Source organism: Penicillium waksmanii (genome assembly GCF_028829765.1).
Source record: "Penicillium waksmanii strain IBT 27052 chromosome Unknown utg000005l:1.0-5232799.0:1.0-5237142.0, whole genome shotgun sequence".
Classification (NCBI taxonomy): Eukaryota; Fungi; Ascomycota; class Eurotiomycetes; order Eurotiales; family Aspergillaceae; genus Penicillium; species Penicillium waksmanii.
In genome coordinates, this window is record NW_026643252.1 from 1,070,652 (window position 1) to 1,084,727 (window position 14,076).

Sequence of the window (14,076 nt, forward strand, 5' to 3'; positions counted from 1 at the left end):
ACTTGTTTACACGTACTGGAACTCTTCCAGGTTGCTTGAAAAGTCCCCGTCCCCTTTGTGACTTCGTGATTCCCCTTGACCTGCTTCCGTTCCCTTTCACCGAGCTGATCTTCTTCCTGCCCCTCCGCCCGAAATTTGAAATTTAAAACTAGACCGTGCTTCTACTCCAGTAGCTCCACATTTCAACCGTTGCGCGGTTCACATCTCTCCCAGCCTCGGTCTTCTTTTTACCTACCCTCTCCCTCTCCCTCTTTTCCACATTCTCCCATTCCCTCCTCCCCCCCTTTTCCATTCTCTCCTCATCGGCAAATACACCCAGGAACCAGCGACACCCAATTCCAACGCACTATGGTATTCTTACCCGACAAGAAGTTTGGCGAGTTGCCGCCAATCCCCGACAACATTCCCATCAGCGAATTCATGCTCAATGAGAAATATGGCCGAGTCGCACACCAACATGCCCGCGATCCGTATACCTGCGGTCTGACTGGACAGACTTACTCCTCGCGCCAAGTCGTCGACCGCGTCGATTGGATTGCGCGGGGTCTGGCAAAGGAGTTTGGCTGGAAGTCGAACCAGGGCTCGGAATGGGACAAGACATTGGCCGTCTTCTGCGTCAACACGGTATGTTTGCCTCTGGCGGTGCTTGGCGAATTGTGAAGCGGGAATTGAACATGTCTGTGTATACTCGGTAGATCGATTCTCTGCCCTTTTTCTGGGCTGTTCACCGACTCGGAGGAGTGGTCTCTCCGGCCAATGCCGCTTACTCGGCTGCCGAATTGAAGCACCAGATCTTGGATTCTGGTGCAAAGGCTCTTTTCACCTGTGCCCCTCTCCTCCCAGTGGCTCTCGAGGCGGCCTCTATGGCCAATTTGCCCAAGAGCAAAATCTACCTGATTGATGTGCCCCAAGTCATGCTTGGAAAGTCTCAGCCCCCAAAGGTATACAAGACCATTTCGGATATTCTCGAGAGCGGAAAGTCGCTACCTCCGGTAGATGAGCCGAATTGGGGACCTGGAGAGGGTGCGCGCCGCACTGCATTCCTATGCTACTCGAGTGGAACTTCGGGCTTGCCGGTAAGATCAACCGTTGAGTGACGCTTCTTTGGGGGTATTTTGCTAATAAATCGCCATGTAAAGAAAGGTGTCATGATTTCCCACCGCAATGTCATTGCCAACACTTTGCAGATCAAGGCTTTCGAACAAGACCACCGTGACGCAACTCCACCCACGGATGGACGTGCTGTATACTCAGAGATTGGGTTGGGTCTGCTACCACAAAATCACATCTACTCCTTGGTAGTTATCTGCCATGCGGGCACGTACCGTGGCGACCAGACCATCATTCTTCCCAAATTTGAAATGAGCTCCTATCTCAACGCTATCCAAACTTTCAAAATCACAGGGCTATTCCTGGTGGGTTCTCTCAAGCAACCAAAAGAGTTGATTGACGAGTGACTAATTATGTCCAGGTCCCCCCTATCATCATTAACATGTTGCGACTTCACGATGAGTGCTCGAAGTATGACTTGAGCTCTGTCAAGAGTCTCTTCACTGGCGCGGCGCCTCTCGGAATGGAGACAGCCACCGACTTCCAGAAGGCCTACCCCAAGGTCGCCATCCGACAAGGATATGGTGAGCATACTAGTATTTGAATCTTGAATACACCGAACTAACTTTGATATAGGCTTGACGGAGACATGCACTGTCGTCAGCTCGACCCACCCCTCGGATATTATCTTCGGCTCTTCAGGATGCTTGATCCCTGGATTCGAGGCACGCATCATGTCCGCAGAGGGCAAAGAGATTACTAGCTACGACACACCTGGAGAATTGGTCGTCCGATCCCCGAGTGTGGTGCTAGGATATCTCAACAACGAGAAAGCAAACAAGGAAACTTTCGAGGATGGATGGATGCGAACGGGCGACGAGGCCGTTATTCGTCGCGGACCCAAAGGGAATGAACACGTCTTCATTGTGGATCGCATCAAGGAATTGATCAAGGTCAAGGTGAGCAACAACTGATGAGCAGGTGCAGTCGATGTGTGAGTAGAAAATAACTAAATCGTATATGATAGGGACTCCAAGTTGCCCCCGCAGAGCTCGAGGCTCACCTCCTTTCCCACCCCGATGTGGCCGACTGTACTGTCGTTGCCATTCCCGACGACGCGGCGGGTGAGGTCCCCAAGGCCATTGTTGTCAAGTCGTCTTCTGCGAGCTCCGACGATGCGGTCGTTGCCCAATCTATCAAGAAGCACGTTGAAGACCACAAGGCTCGCCATAAGTGGCTGAAGGGAGGTGTTCGATTTGTAGATGTCATTCCCAAGAGCCCCAGTGGTAAGATCCTGAGACGATTGATTCGTGACCAGGAGAAGGAGGCCCGGAGAAAGGCTGGTTCAAAGCTGTGAGCGTTGGGTTAAGAGACTTTGTTGGTCGAATATCATGATAGAGACGATCACTATGTAGGATTTAAACCAATAGAGTACTAGTATCAACATACATATTTTCAAATCTTGTCCTTGAGCACTCAAATATTTCAGCTTCTTAATACTCACTGCTCGTCATTTTTGTACTAACTGCATATTGAACCTTGGAACGCACGAGACAATTCGCTGCGGTACTCGTTATCCATGCAGAGGTATATGTTGATAGGGAGGTCTATTCATGCCTAGGTGCTTTACCTGCATGAATCGACGTCATTACCGAGACAAATTTCGGACCCGCCTGGACCTGGACTTTTATTTTCAATCTCGTGGCACTAATTCATTTCGTTTCACCACGTAACTAGTGCAGTACTACCCTCCTAATCTAAGTCTAATTTAAGTATGTACGGAGATAAGTGGCTGATAAATTGAGTTTGCAGTGTTTGCCTGCCGCGGGGGATGCGGATTTCTAAGCGGGGTAGACTGACAGAAAAAAAAAAGATCCATCTCGAGCTCGCTGATTTTCCACTTACAATCCATGAGAGAAAAATCGTTTGAATATCTTAATCTTTCTATACAAGGTCAGCTCTTGCGAGGGTTGATTCTCACCATCTCGCCATACCCCGGTCTTTCTATCTCGACATCCTCCTTGTACGGAAAACCATCGACCTATAACTAGCACTCTTCCAAAGATGTCATCGCAAGACCCCAATCGTCAGAACGAGGAGGACGAATTCCTGGGTGCCGGAGAGGGTGAGGAAGTCTTCACTCAGGATGAAGACCACCCCATGGAGTCAGATGGCGAAGAAGAGGATCAAAATATGGACTACGAGGAACACGTCTTCCAGAACGACTCGTCCGCACACTTCGACTCGCACTCAGACTCCGTCTTCTGCATCGCGCAACACCCAATTCACAACAACATCGTCATCACCGGCGCCGGCGATGACACAGCTTACATCTTCGACTCAACACCCGCCGAACGGCCCGTTCTCCCCTCAAGCTATGAATCAAACCCCCAGCCGCGCGAGCGTTCGTCACTGAACCCCCTCACAAAGCTGGATGGACACACCGATACCGTCAACGCGGTGGCTTTCTCAGAGCCTGCGGGCGAGTACGTCGTGACGGCAGGTTTGGACGGCAAGCTCCGCGCATGGCGGGACTCCACGCCCCAGAAGACGGGCATTGCGTGGGAATTCGTCGCCGAGGCCCAGGAAGTGGAAGAGATCAACTGGGTGTCTGTTTGTCCTTACCAGCAAGGCAGGGAGGAGACGCGTAATGTCATCGCCATGGGCGCCAATGATGGTAGCGCTTGGGTCTTCCGTATCGATCATACCGATTCCCAGCCCATCTCTATCATCCAGACTTTCTTCCAGCATACTGCTTCCTGCACGGCTGGTGCCTGGACACCGGATGGAAACATGCTGGCGACTGTCTCAGAGGATGGAAGCTTCTATGTCTGCGATGTGTTCGGTGCTGCTGCCGCAGCTGGTATTGCCGGCTCGCCCGGTACCAACGCCGTTGTCGGATTGACCGCGGAGGATCAGCGATTCGCTGTTGAGGGCGGGTTCTATTCCATTGCTATCTCCCCGGGTGGTGGCATTGCTGCTGTTGGTGGTGCTGAGGGTCATATCAAGATTGTCGGTCTGCCTCGCATTGCGGGTGCCCAGCAGGCTGCGAAGGGTAAGGCGTCTCAATCGACGACTGCCTCTGCTGCCGGTACTATTATTGCCGATCTCCAGGCCCAATCTGATGGCATCGAGACTCTGTCTTTCTCCCAGCCCCCGCTGACTCTTCTGGCTGCGGGTTCGGTCGATGGTTCCGTTGCTCTGTATGACGCTGCTCACCGATTTGCCGTTCGTCGTCACGTCAGGGAGGCTCATGAGGGCAGCGCGGTCGTCAAGGTTGAGTTCCTGCACAGCCGGATTCCTGCTGCCCCCCGCCCTGGTGGTGCTGCTCAGGGTCGGCCCTGGTTGCTCACCACCGTTGGACTGGATGGAGTTGTCCGCCGGTGGGACGCCCGGGGTGGAACTACTGCTGCCGGTCAGGGTTTGTTAAAGGAGTGGAAGGGACATTTGGGTCTCTCCGAGACTGAGGATGGTGAGCAGGCAGGTGGCATCATGGGCTTTGTCCAGGGCTTCGACGGCAAGCGTGTTGTCACTGCGGGCGATGATGGTGTTACTCTCGTGTTTGAGGACGAGTAGATCAAGGTCCTCACTTGGAGAGAGAAACAAAAAACAAACCGTCTCGTTCGTTGTTGCGGGGGAGATCGGATGCGATTTATGATATCATGTTATACCTATAGACAAGGCATTTCCCGAAATCCACGATTATAATTGCAATCCTGTTATGAATTACTAGAGGTGCTACTCCAAAATTAAGTAAAAGTGACTCCCCGATGCTGAGCAATTGCAGCACAGCCATTGGTTGAAACGGGAAAAAGAAACATCTTGGTAATTGAACATAGTCTATGTACATCCGACAAATCCACCCAACGCGCTTCTCGCGGGCCACTTTCCGCAAGCCATGTCTCTAGGGAAGAGAATGAGGTATAATCACGGGGGCCCAGGGCTGCCCTCTCTTCCCAATAATGAAGTCGTGGCTGCCACCATCGAAACGTTTTCGAGTTTTTGTCATTTGCCGGGATGAGACGGGCGCATCTCATCTTCTGGGGTATTTGTCCTCCAAACAATCGCCGGTCCGTTGACGACTCTTCCATGCATTTGCTTGAGGCGATATCATTTAGTGGTGGGCCTCGCCGTGGTGGGCGTCACCGTGGTGGTGGTCATCCTTCAGGAAGAAGTGCTCGTATGCGCAGTAGGCAGTGAAGGCGACGGTGGCGATACCGAGGCCGGGGAAAAGACCCTTGAAGCGGTTCCAGCGGCTGAAAGGACCGCTATAGCGCCAGGCCTCACTGTTCAATGGTTAGCATCGGGATGCAGAAGCGGGCGTAGTCGTCACGGGGGAGGTCGTACTTGCGAGCCCAGGGGTCGCGCTTGGCCCAAATGGAGTTGGGGTGGGCCGCAGCCTTAAGCTGGGAGATATCGAAGCCGGTAACGTTCCGCGCAGGCATTGTGGGCGAGTTGAGGGGGGGACTGAAACGAGAGGGAGTCTACCATCGGAGGGAGGGAATTGAGTGAGGTGCACTCAGTGAAGTGTAGGCTTGGCGCGCTAGTCCCGTGATACGGCGGGCCGTAGCTCCCACGTCCGGACGGTCGAGGACCGACCGAAACTGACCTGGACACTCCCTCTATGCGCCTCATCTTTCAACAATGCCACCCCCCGTCGGCAGATACGGGCCTTCTGGTCTAGCCGCCCCGTATTCCCTCCAACAAGCTCAACTTCAGTCCCAACATCACCCACAATCAGCAAACGCCCTCCCGCCCCCTTCACTCGGTGGCCACCCCGGTTTCGCTGGGAATCCCAACACCAATATGAACCCCTTCACTCTCTCTGGTGCCGGCATGGCCAACGGTATGTCAGCTTCTGGCTTTGCTGGTGTTGGAGGTGATGGTGGTGGCACCGGTCTTGCTAGCCATGCAGCTCAGATGGGCTTCGCGCGTGGAGCTCAGATGCAGCAACAGCAACTACACCAGGGTCACGACGGACGGTTAGCTCTTGACTCGAAGACCGGCGCGGTCAAGTCGCGGATACGAGATGTGTGGAAACACAACCTGGCCCACGAAATGGCTGTGTTGAGGTCGTTGGTGGATAAATACCCTTACATTAGCATGGTAAGAATGGTTTATTTGCGCAATGGCGGGCGAAACTGTTGTTTCAACAGCACTTCCTCGTCAGTCTGGAGCCACGGAAATCCATGGTGCTAACAACCGCCAAGGATACCGAATTCCCAGGAATCGTCGCACGACCGATCGGCCAGTTCACGAATAAGGCAGACTACCACTACCAGACCCTCCGATGCAACGTCGACTTGTTAAAGATGATCCAGTTGGGTATTACACTGTTCAATGAGGATGGGGAAGTGCCCCCGCTGTCGGGAACCGACGCAAATGGTCAACCTTACGGCATGCCCGCACCTTGCACATGGCAGTTCAACTTCCGCTTCTCACTGGAAAACGATATGTACGCCCAAGATTCAACCACTATGCTTGCTAAATCTGGAATCGATTTCAACATGCACGATAAGAATGGAATTGACCCCTTTGAGTTTGGCTCCTTGCTGATCAGTTCTGGCCTGGTTCTGCTGGATGACGTTCACTGGGTCTCCTTCCACTCCGGCTACGATTTCGGATACTTGATGAAGATCATGCTTTGCACAGCCCTACCTGAGAACGAGGAGGAGTTCCACAAGCTTCTCACCATCTTTTCCCCTCCCTCTATGATATCAAGTACCTCATGAAGCACGCTGGCCGCAACCAGGCCGTTAATGACTCTCCCCTCACTCAAGCCGCTGCACAAATTCTCACGAACCTTGGCCAAAAGTCTGGTTTGCAAGATATCGCGGATGAGCTGGGTGTCAAGCGCGTTGGGATCGCCCACCAAGCAGGCTCCGATTCCCTCGTCACCGGCGAAATCTACTGGAAGATGCGCCAGTTGGTTTTTAACGGCGCGATTGACGACAGCAAGTACTCCGGGCAGATCTGGGGATTGAATGGACAAATGCCCGCAATGAGCTACCATATGGCTCAGCAAACACCAAACTTGAACGGAGCATCTATTTATTCAGCCGCAGGTACCCCGAGCACCCCCAACACAGGGCATATCGGGACCGGCGCCCACACGCCGCAACATGGCTTCCCGACACCGACCGGGTTCGCTACCGGTAAATCATGAAATAGAGGACGGACGGAAACATAGCCTGTCTTAAGAAAGACAGACTGGAGGCGGAAGTCTGATACGATATGATGATGTACATAGGCACGAGGACATCGTGCTGGTTTTTCTCGATCTTCGGCATTGTCTTCTCTCGCCTGTCGTTTGCATGGATCCCACTTATTTTCGGGATATCTCTTGCGCCTGGAGGGTGTTGGGTGGGCAAAGGGGGTGTATGGTGTTTTTGATTTGGCTGTGCTATCTGAATTCCATCTGCAAGGCGTTTAGGCTATGGCCTTTTCGCTGTGGTCTCGTTCTATACTGTCAAATTTATAGGTAGACCTGGAGTTTGCTTACAATGGGTCTGCTCATTCATCTATATTTTCTCGTCGGTAGCGCCTCGTAAACTCTTCCCATCAAAAGTTTAACTAATAGAGGTAAATAATACTAATAGTATTCAATGACTTCTATGTGGATGTGAATGACTGTACTAGTAGCTGGGAGCAAGGGTTTTCCCTGCCCGCATTAAGCAGCAGAATGCGAGCATCGCACAATTAATCCGAGTGCCTTCAAGCAGCGAGCAGAATCGATGAATAATGGGGAAACCCATTCTGATGTCCCCCGGACCTTCATCTATCAGTGACAAGCATCGAGCTTCCCTTTTGAACCGTGCGATACCCCACCATTCCCAATCGGGGAAAGGGATCCGGCCTCCACATTTGCACTGTCCCACACGTCTCGGACTCGGACAATGGATGCGTGTATCTAATCATGCAGCAGCAGACAGTAGCGGTCTATGAGGGGCTGCTACAGATATATTTAAATACCAAAATTCCCTGTTATCTGTCTACCCCTGCCCAGAAGTTATTCACAATCGGGTTCGCAAGATACGTTGTTGCGTCTTTCACTGGAATACTTCCATTTCTAGATCCAGACTATACACTCCAACCACTTCTTTCAATCTAATAAACGATCAGGAACATCTCGGGATGGTTCTCGACCGACTCCAGCAGTTGACCCACCAGGTCAATGCGACTGCACCCCCTCCTCATCCGCTAGATCCTTTGTCCACGTCGGAGATCGATGCTGCTGTCCGTCTGATCCGGAGAGAGCATGGACAACTCAACTTCAATGCGGTCACACTGTACGAGCCGCGAAAGGCCGAGATGATGGCCTGGATCGCTAGCCCAGATACGGCAAAGCGACCAGCTCGTGCGGCCGATGTGGTGGCTATTGCGCCTGGTGGAAAGGTGTATGATGGCGTGGTGGATTTGGACCAGAACAAGATCCTAAACTGGAACCATACACCCAATGTCCAGCCATTGATCACAATGGAAGATCTTCAGGAGGTCGAGCATGTTGTGCGAAAGGACCCCAAGGTCATCGAGCAATGCGGTATCGTCGGCATTCCGCCTGAGGATATGCACAAGGTGTATTGTGATCGTGAGTCGATCCGTTTGAAAAATTCTGATAATCAAGGCATTGATCACTGACTTTCATTTCTAGCTTGGACAATTGGGTATGATGAACGCTTTGGCACGGGAGTTCGACTACAGCAGGCTCTCATGTACTACCGCCCCCATGTCGACGACTCTCAGTACACCTTCCCATTGGATTTCTGTCCTATTTATAATTCAGAGGAGAAGAAGATTATTCACATCGATATTCCTCCAGTACGGAGGCCTGTTAATAAAGCAGCTCCAAACAACTACCACCCCGAAGCTATTGAGAAGCAGGGCGGCTTCCGCACCGATATCAAGCCTATCCACATCACCCAACCAGAGGGAGTTTCCTTCCAGGTTAATGGCCGGAGCATTGACTGGCAGAATTGGAATATCCACGTTGGATTCAATTACCGTGAGGGTATCGTGCTGAACAATATTACATTTAACGACAAGGGCAATGTCCGACCGGTCTTCTGGCGACTCTCGCTTGCAGAGATGGTTGTTCCATACGGTAACCCCGAACATCCTCACCAGCGAAAGCACGCTTTTGATCTCGGTGAGTATGGCGGTGGTTATATGACAAACAGTCTGGCCCTGGGCTGCGACTGCAAGGGTGCGATCCATTATATGGATGCCGCATTTGTGAACCGCGCTGGTGCCTCGACAATCATCAAGAACGCAATTTGCATTCACGAGGAGGACGCTGGGATTCTTTTTAAGCACACCGACTTCCGTGACGAGTCAACAGTTGTTACCCGTGGCCGGAAACTAATTATCTCGCACATCTTCACCGCAGCCAACTATGAATATTGCGTGTACTGGATTTTCCACCAGGATGGTACTGTCCAGCTGGAGATCAAGTTGACCGGCATTTTAAACACATACGCGATGAACCCTGGCGAGGACACCAAGGGCTGGGGCACCGAAGTCTACCCCGGCGTCAACGCACACAATCACCAGCATCTCTTCTGTCTCCGTGTTGATCCCAACATCGATGGTCCAGACAATACAGTCTTCCAAGTCGACGCCGTCCGCGGTTCTGGCGAGGTCGGAAGCGCAGAGAACCCATACGGTAACGCCTTTTACGCTAAGAAAACCAAGTTCAACACGCCGATTGAAGCGATGTCCGATTATGATGGCTCTACTAGCCGAACCTGGGAGATGGCCAATACCAACAAGCTTAACCCCTACAGCAAGAAACCCGTCTGCTATAAGCTGGTTAGTCGTGAGGTACCGCCACTACTTCCTAAGGAAGGCAGTCTTGTCTGGAAGCGAGCTGGCTTTGCTCGTCATGCCGTTCACGTCACTAAATGTGAGTGCCTCCTCAAACTCTACACAAAAGTATTCCTTCCTTCATTTGCTAACAAAATCCTCACAGACTCCGACGATGAAATTCACCCAGCCGGTCGTCACGTCCCTCAAACATCTGGCGAGCCATCTCAAGGTATCCCGGCATGGATCGAAGCTGCCGGACCCAACAGTTCAATCGACAACACAGATGTCGTATTGTGGCACACTTTCGGTCTGACCCATTTCCCTGCACCAGAGGACTACCCCATCATGCCGGCCGAGCCTATGACATTGCTCCTGCGTCCGCGCAACTTCTTCGACCGAAACCCGGTTCTCGATGTTCCTCCCAGTTACGCACGAACACCGTCGCAGGCGGCGGCTGGTGCGAACGCATGTGGGTGCAAGAAGAATGACGGGTCGAGTGTGCTTGTTTGATGGGAGATGAAAATGGATTATTTTGCGGACAACTCTCCTCTGGTCTGATGTATATAGTCACTCATGTTTTGGTTTCAAAGAGATTCATATAGTTCATTTCTTTTTTCTTTTATCCGAGATGGACTCCTGTCAACGGATAATCCACAAGTTGGGATTACGCGCATATCGACAAGATATTTTCTGTTTAATAATAGGACTTGAGAATGTTCCCCATAATTTCAGAGATAAAGATAGAATGTGCGTCCGAGTAATAAATAACTACTGGTACCCTGCTGTAGACAATTGAAGGAGTAAGATAGTCCGGAGACCCGCTTTCGCCCCGCCCTCGCCCCGCACTGGGGCTTGGTGCCGCCAGCATCTTCGGGATTCATGATGAGTCACGCTGACACCCCAGGCTGTGCAAGAGTGTTGTATTGCATACTGCCTTTGTATACGATATAAATTGATGTCCGGTCCCTGAACTCATCTGAATATCCTCTGGCAATCTCGGTTTTTATTTGATCATCTTCATTATGGATTCTTTATATCCACGTCCACAGGGACTGCACACACTATCCTCGGATCAGGTTGACCTACGCCCTGACTCGGAGGTCGATATCGATATCCACCACCCTCGGCCTATTTCAGACGATAAAAATGTATGGTTCTTTTGGCATTCCGGCTACGAAACCATGCACCCTTACACAAAACGCAACATCCGAGCATGGCATCGACGCTTCTCGAAGCAAGGATGGGTAATTCGTGTACTCAATCTTTGCCCGGGCTCTGAGCTCAACGTCTCCAATTTCCTCGATACCAGCGACCCCGAAACATTTCCTCGGGCCTTTACAGAGGGAACAATCGCTGGCCACCACGCAGCCCAGCATACCTCTGATCTTGTACGATTTCCATTGCTAGTCAAGTATGGTGGCATCTATGCTGATGTGGGTCTTATCATGATCGGGGATCTCGATCGCCTTTGGCATGCGACCGTTGGAAACTCGGCTTCGCCTTACGAAGTTATTTCATTTAAAACTGATGGCGTGGCCCTAACCAACTACTTCTTGGGATCAAGTCGCAATAACCCATTTTTCCGACGTTGTCACCAACTCTTCATGAAATTGTGGGAGGGAAAAACTTCAACTGAGGGAATGTGGAATTCTCCTTTGCTGAAAGGTGTCCCTATTTTACGATCGCCCAAGGGATTTGAGGAGAATGGCAGAGATATCGACATCGAGGAGGCCAGCAAGGTCCTCACGGACTACATCATTCAAGGGCAGGTAATTTCATTGGTCATGGGTCTTGTTGACATTGAAGGGAAGTGGAATGGACCCGAATATTCCGCCAAAAGCATCTACGCAATGGACTATATGGTCGGGTCGCAATTGATCAATGAAATGACTGCTTGGGATGGACCGCGGGCCTTCGAATTGATGTCACTCTCGCTGCCGTTAAATGGGGAAAGAGAGTCTGAAGACCAAAGGAAAGCCAGAGAAATTGTGGAAGCGTGTTTAAGCAAGAGCTTTGCATTTAAGCTTGCGCATGGACTGATTCTGCGGGTGCTTGGAGACACTCTGGGTTCCCTCTGGAGAAGACATGAGGGATCCGACGATGTTCCGCATACATACGCCCATTGGCTCCGATCAGGTGTCCTCAAATGGGCACAAAGCGAGCTACCTCCCGCGAAGGAGTTTGGGACGTTCGAGCCATACAAGACAGGATTACTACTAGAGGAATAGATTCCAATATGAACTTTATACACAAATACATGTATAAAATTTGTGGTGTATACCAAAAGAATTAGAATAGGACTGGAGTTGGTATCTTGATACAAATAACCTTCCAAGGTCGAAAATAGCAAATCGGTTGGAGACACCAGCAATCTCGGCGTCCCAGGTTTGACTCACGTCAATCAATGAAAAATCTCGGAGGAGGTCGTTACAAATGCCTCGCCCGTCTTTGAATTGTAATAAAATCTTGTGGATTTTAGGTGGGGACCATCTGGTTGCAGTATCGCTCTGGCTGGAGAGAGAAGTGACAGGTCAATGAAGAGGTTGACCGGATACTCTAACAGCTGACGGGAGAGAATTGGTTGTATCCATGTGGATGGAATAGATAATATGAGTTCCACTGCGGAGTAAAACCGAACAGGGCTATCCGTTTAGTTCACATTCAAAGTCTCAGCAATCCGGGGAAAGATATTCAAAGCATTCTGGTATCTGATTTCCCTCATCTCGTTATCTGTAAAGTTGCCATTGTTTTGTATACCGACTAGCCCCGGCTGTGCCTGTGAAAGAGGGACATAAGGATCTCATCGAGTTAGCAAAACCATTGTGTTGTATAAACCGTCTTGATCGAGCTCATCACCTACAGTCAATTCCAGTCACGAGCTTTTTGGCACCAATGAAACTCTTCAAGGCTGCAAGCTGGATGGCAGAGGTCGCGCTTGCGAGATCAAAATAGTATCCGGCGAGCTGGGCGAGAGTTTCGGGAAATTCTATCCCACCTTCATAGGGAAGTGTTGCAACGCCAGCAATGCGAGTAGCAAGATATGGTATCGCTCCGCCGCCATGCGAGAAAATAATATTGAGATCCGGGTATCTCGCACGCTGACCAGTAAGAAGTAGATTCTCTATAGCACGCACTGTATCGAAAGGGTACTCAATCATAGGCATGGGATGACCCAGACCGACAGAGGTACATGCCGGAGAAGCTGGATGAACAAAAACACCGGCGCTGCGTTTATCCAAGGCTTTAAAAATCGGTTCCAGGTCAAAGTTTCCAAGATAGAGGCTATTAGCATTGGTATATAAGCCAACATCAGCAAATTTGAGAGTATCTAGGCAAAAATATTACCAGAAATCAGGATGTGCTCCAAGCCAGATTGGTAGAAACACATTATACCTCAAGCTCTTTGACCGCCTCGCTGACATGAGGAAGAGGAAGAAGACAGAGTGCTCCCAATCGAGTTGGATGGGCTTTCGTGTAGTCGTAAAGGAGTAAGTTAATTTTCCGAGCTAAGGATTGAGCCCTTTTAGCATCCTTGATGAAAGAAACCCCGGGCGTAGTGATGCTAAGAGTGGAATAATTCACGCCGAGGGTATCCATGGAGGTAATATGTGTGTCTAGTGACCAATCGGGAACAGGAGCGCCATCATTGTACAACGTGCCATTCTCGATCGGAAAACCTGCTGATATCATTGCCTGTTTCCAAATTTCCGGGATGGCGTGAGAGTGAACATCGATTCGGTAGTTAGAGTCAATGGAATGAGCGGTGGCATGACAAGCGATTGAACATGCCAACAGGAAGCCCCACGATAGAGAGACCATGATCGTTCAAGGTTCGCAGGGGTTATGCGACATCCACTAATTATCGCGATGAATACGTGCCAGTATGAGGACAGCTAGATGAGAATGTAAAAAATAATGATGAAAAACAGATGATGGTCCATGTTGTGGGTTTAAACGGAGATTGCAACTGCCAGAAGCCTCAGTTGTGGGGTTAAAATTAAGCCGGTCTCCAAGAAATGCATGATCAGAGGGATAAAAGCCGATCAGAAGTCAAATCACAGTTTAAAGATACAGCCGTTCAGAGCTAGCAATGGTTTATGAAAGCCGGTGCCTACTAACCAATGCAGTTGCAGTGCCTGTTTAAATTAATCAGGCTTGGCACATACTGATTAACTCGAATAGGCCAGTGTACTTTAGAGGCTGTTTCTCTCTAACCGAGAA

The 14,076-nt window shown here is 50.6% G+C and overlaps 7 protein-coding genes across 7 annotated transcripts; 5 read left to right on the forward strand and 2 right to left on the reverse strand.

Moving 5' to 3' along the window:
* Nucleotides 1-348: 348 nt before the first annotated feature.
* N7481_005307 (acyl--CoA ligase) lies at nt 349-2,407 on the forward strand (the record flags this gene model as incomplete). The annotated part of the gene is made up of 6 exons (XM_057264526.1): nt 349-624; nt 696-1,076; nt 1,140-1,415; nt 1,472-1,634; nt 1,687-2,009; nt 2,078-2,407. 6 exons carry the CDS (start codon nt 349-351, stop codon nt 2,405-2,407), a joined length of 1,749 nt encoding a protein of 582 aa, XP_057122246.1.
* Nucleotides 2,408-3,114: 707 nt separating this feature from the next.
* On the forward strand, nt 3,115-4,626 carry N7481_005308 (WD40 repeat domain-containing protein; the record flags this gene model as incomplete). Its single annotated transcript, XM_057264527.1, has 1 exon — nt 3,115-4,626. The coding sequence occupies one exon, from the start codon at nt 3,115-3,117 to the stop codon at nt 4,624-4,626; it is 1,512 nt and encodes a 503-aa protein (XP_057122247.1).
* Nucleotides 4,627-5,164: 538 nt separating this feature from the next.
* On the reverse strand, nt 5,165-5,495 carry N7481_005309 (NADH dehydrogenase [ubiquinone] 1 beta subcomplex subunit 3; the record flags this gene model as incomplete). Its single annotated transcript, XM_057264528.1, has 2 exons — nt 5,165-5,336; nt 5,398-5,495. The coding sequence occupies 2 exons, from the start codon at nt 5,493-5,495 to the stop codon at nt 5,165-5,167; spliced, it is 270 nt and encodes an 89-aa protein (XP_057122248.1).
* Nucleotides 5,496-5,694: 199 nt separating this feature from the next.
* On the forward strand, nt 5,695-7,216 carry N7481_005310 (CCR4-NOT core DEDD family RNase subunit POP2; the record flags this gene model as incomplete). The annotated part of the gene is made up of 3 exons (XM_057264529.1): nt 5,695-6,156; nt 6,261-6,771; nt 6,831-7,216. 3 exons carry the CDS (start codon nt 5,695-5,697, stop codon nt 7,214-7,216), a joined length of 1,359 nt encoding a protein of 452 aa, XP_057122249.1.
* Nucleotides 7,217-8,184: 968 nt separating this feature from the next.
* N7481_005311 (peroxisomal copper amine oxidase) lies at nt 8,185-10,365 on the forward strand (the record flags this gene model as incomplete). The annotated part of the gene is made up of 2 exons (XM_057264530.1): nt 8,185-8,638; nt 8,702-10,365. 2 exons carry the CDS (start codon nt 8,185-8,187, stop codon nt 10,363-10,365), a joined length of 2,118 nt encoding a protein of 705 aa, XP_057122250.1.
* A 512-nt stretch (nt 10,366-10,877) lies between these two features.
* N7481_005312 (glycosyltransferase) lies at nt 10,878-12,083 on the forward strand (the record flags this gene model as incomplete). The annotated part of the gene is made up of 1 exon (XM_057264531.1): nt 10,878-12,083. One exon carries the CDS (start codon nt 10,878-10,880, stop codon nt 12,081-12,083), a length of 1,206 nt encoding a protein of 401 aa, XP_057122251.1.
* Nucleotides 12,084-12,581: 498 nt separating this feature from the next.
* Nucleotides 12,582-13,674, reverse strand: N7481_005313 (Amidohydrolase 2; the record flags this gene model as incomplete). The annotated part of the gene is made up of 4 exons (XM_057264532.1): nt 12,582-12,631; nt 12,716-13,137; nt 13,201-13,361; nt 13,438-13,674. 4 exons carry the CDS (start codon nt 13,672-13,674, stop codon nt 12,582-12,584), a joined length of 870 nt encoding a protein of 289 aa, XP_057122252.1.
* Nucleotides 13,675-14,076: the final 402 nt, after the last annotated feature.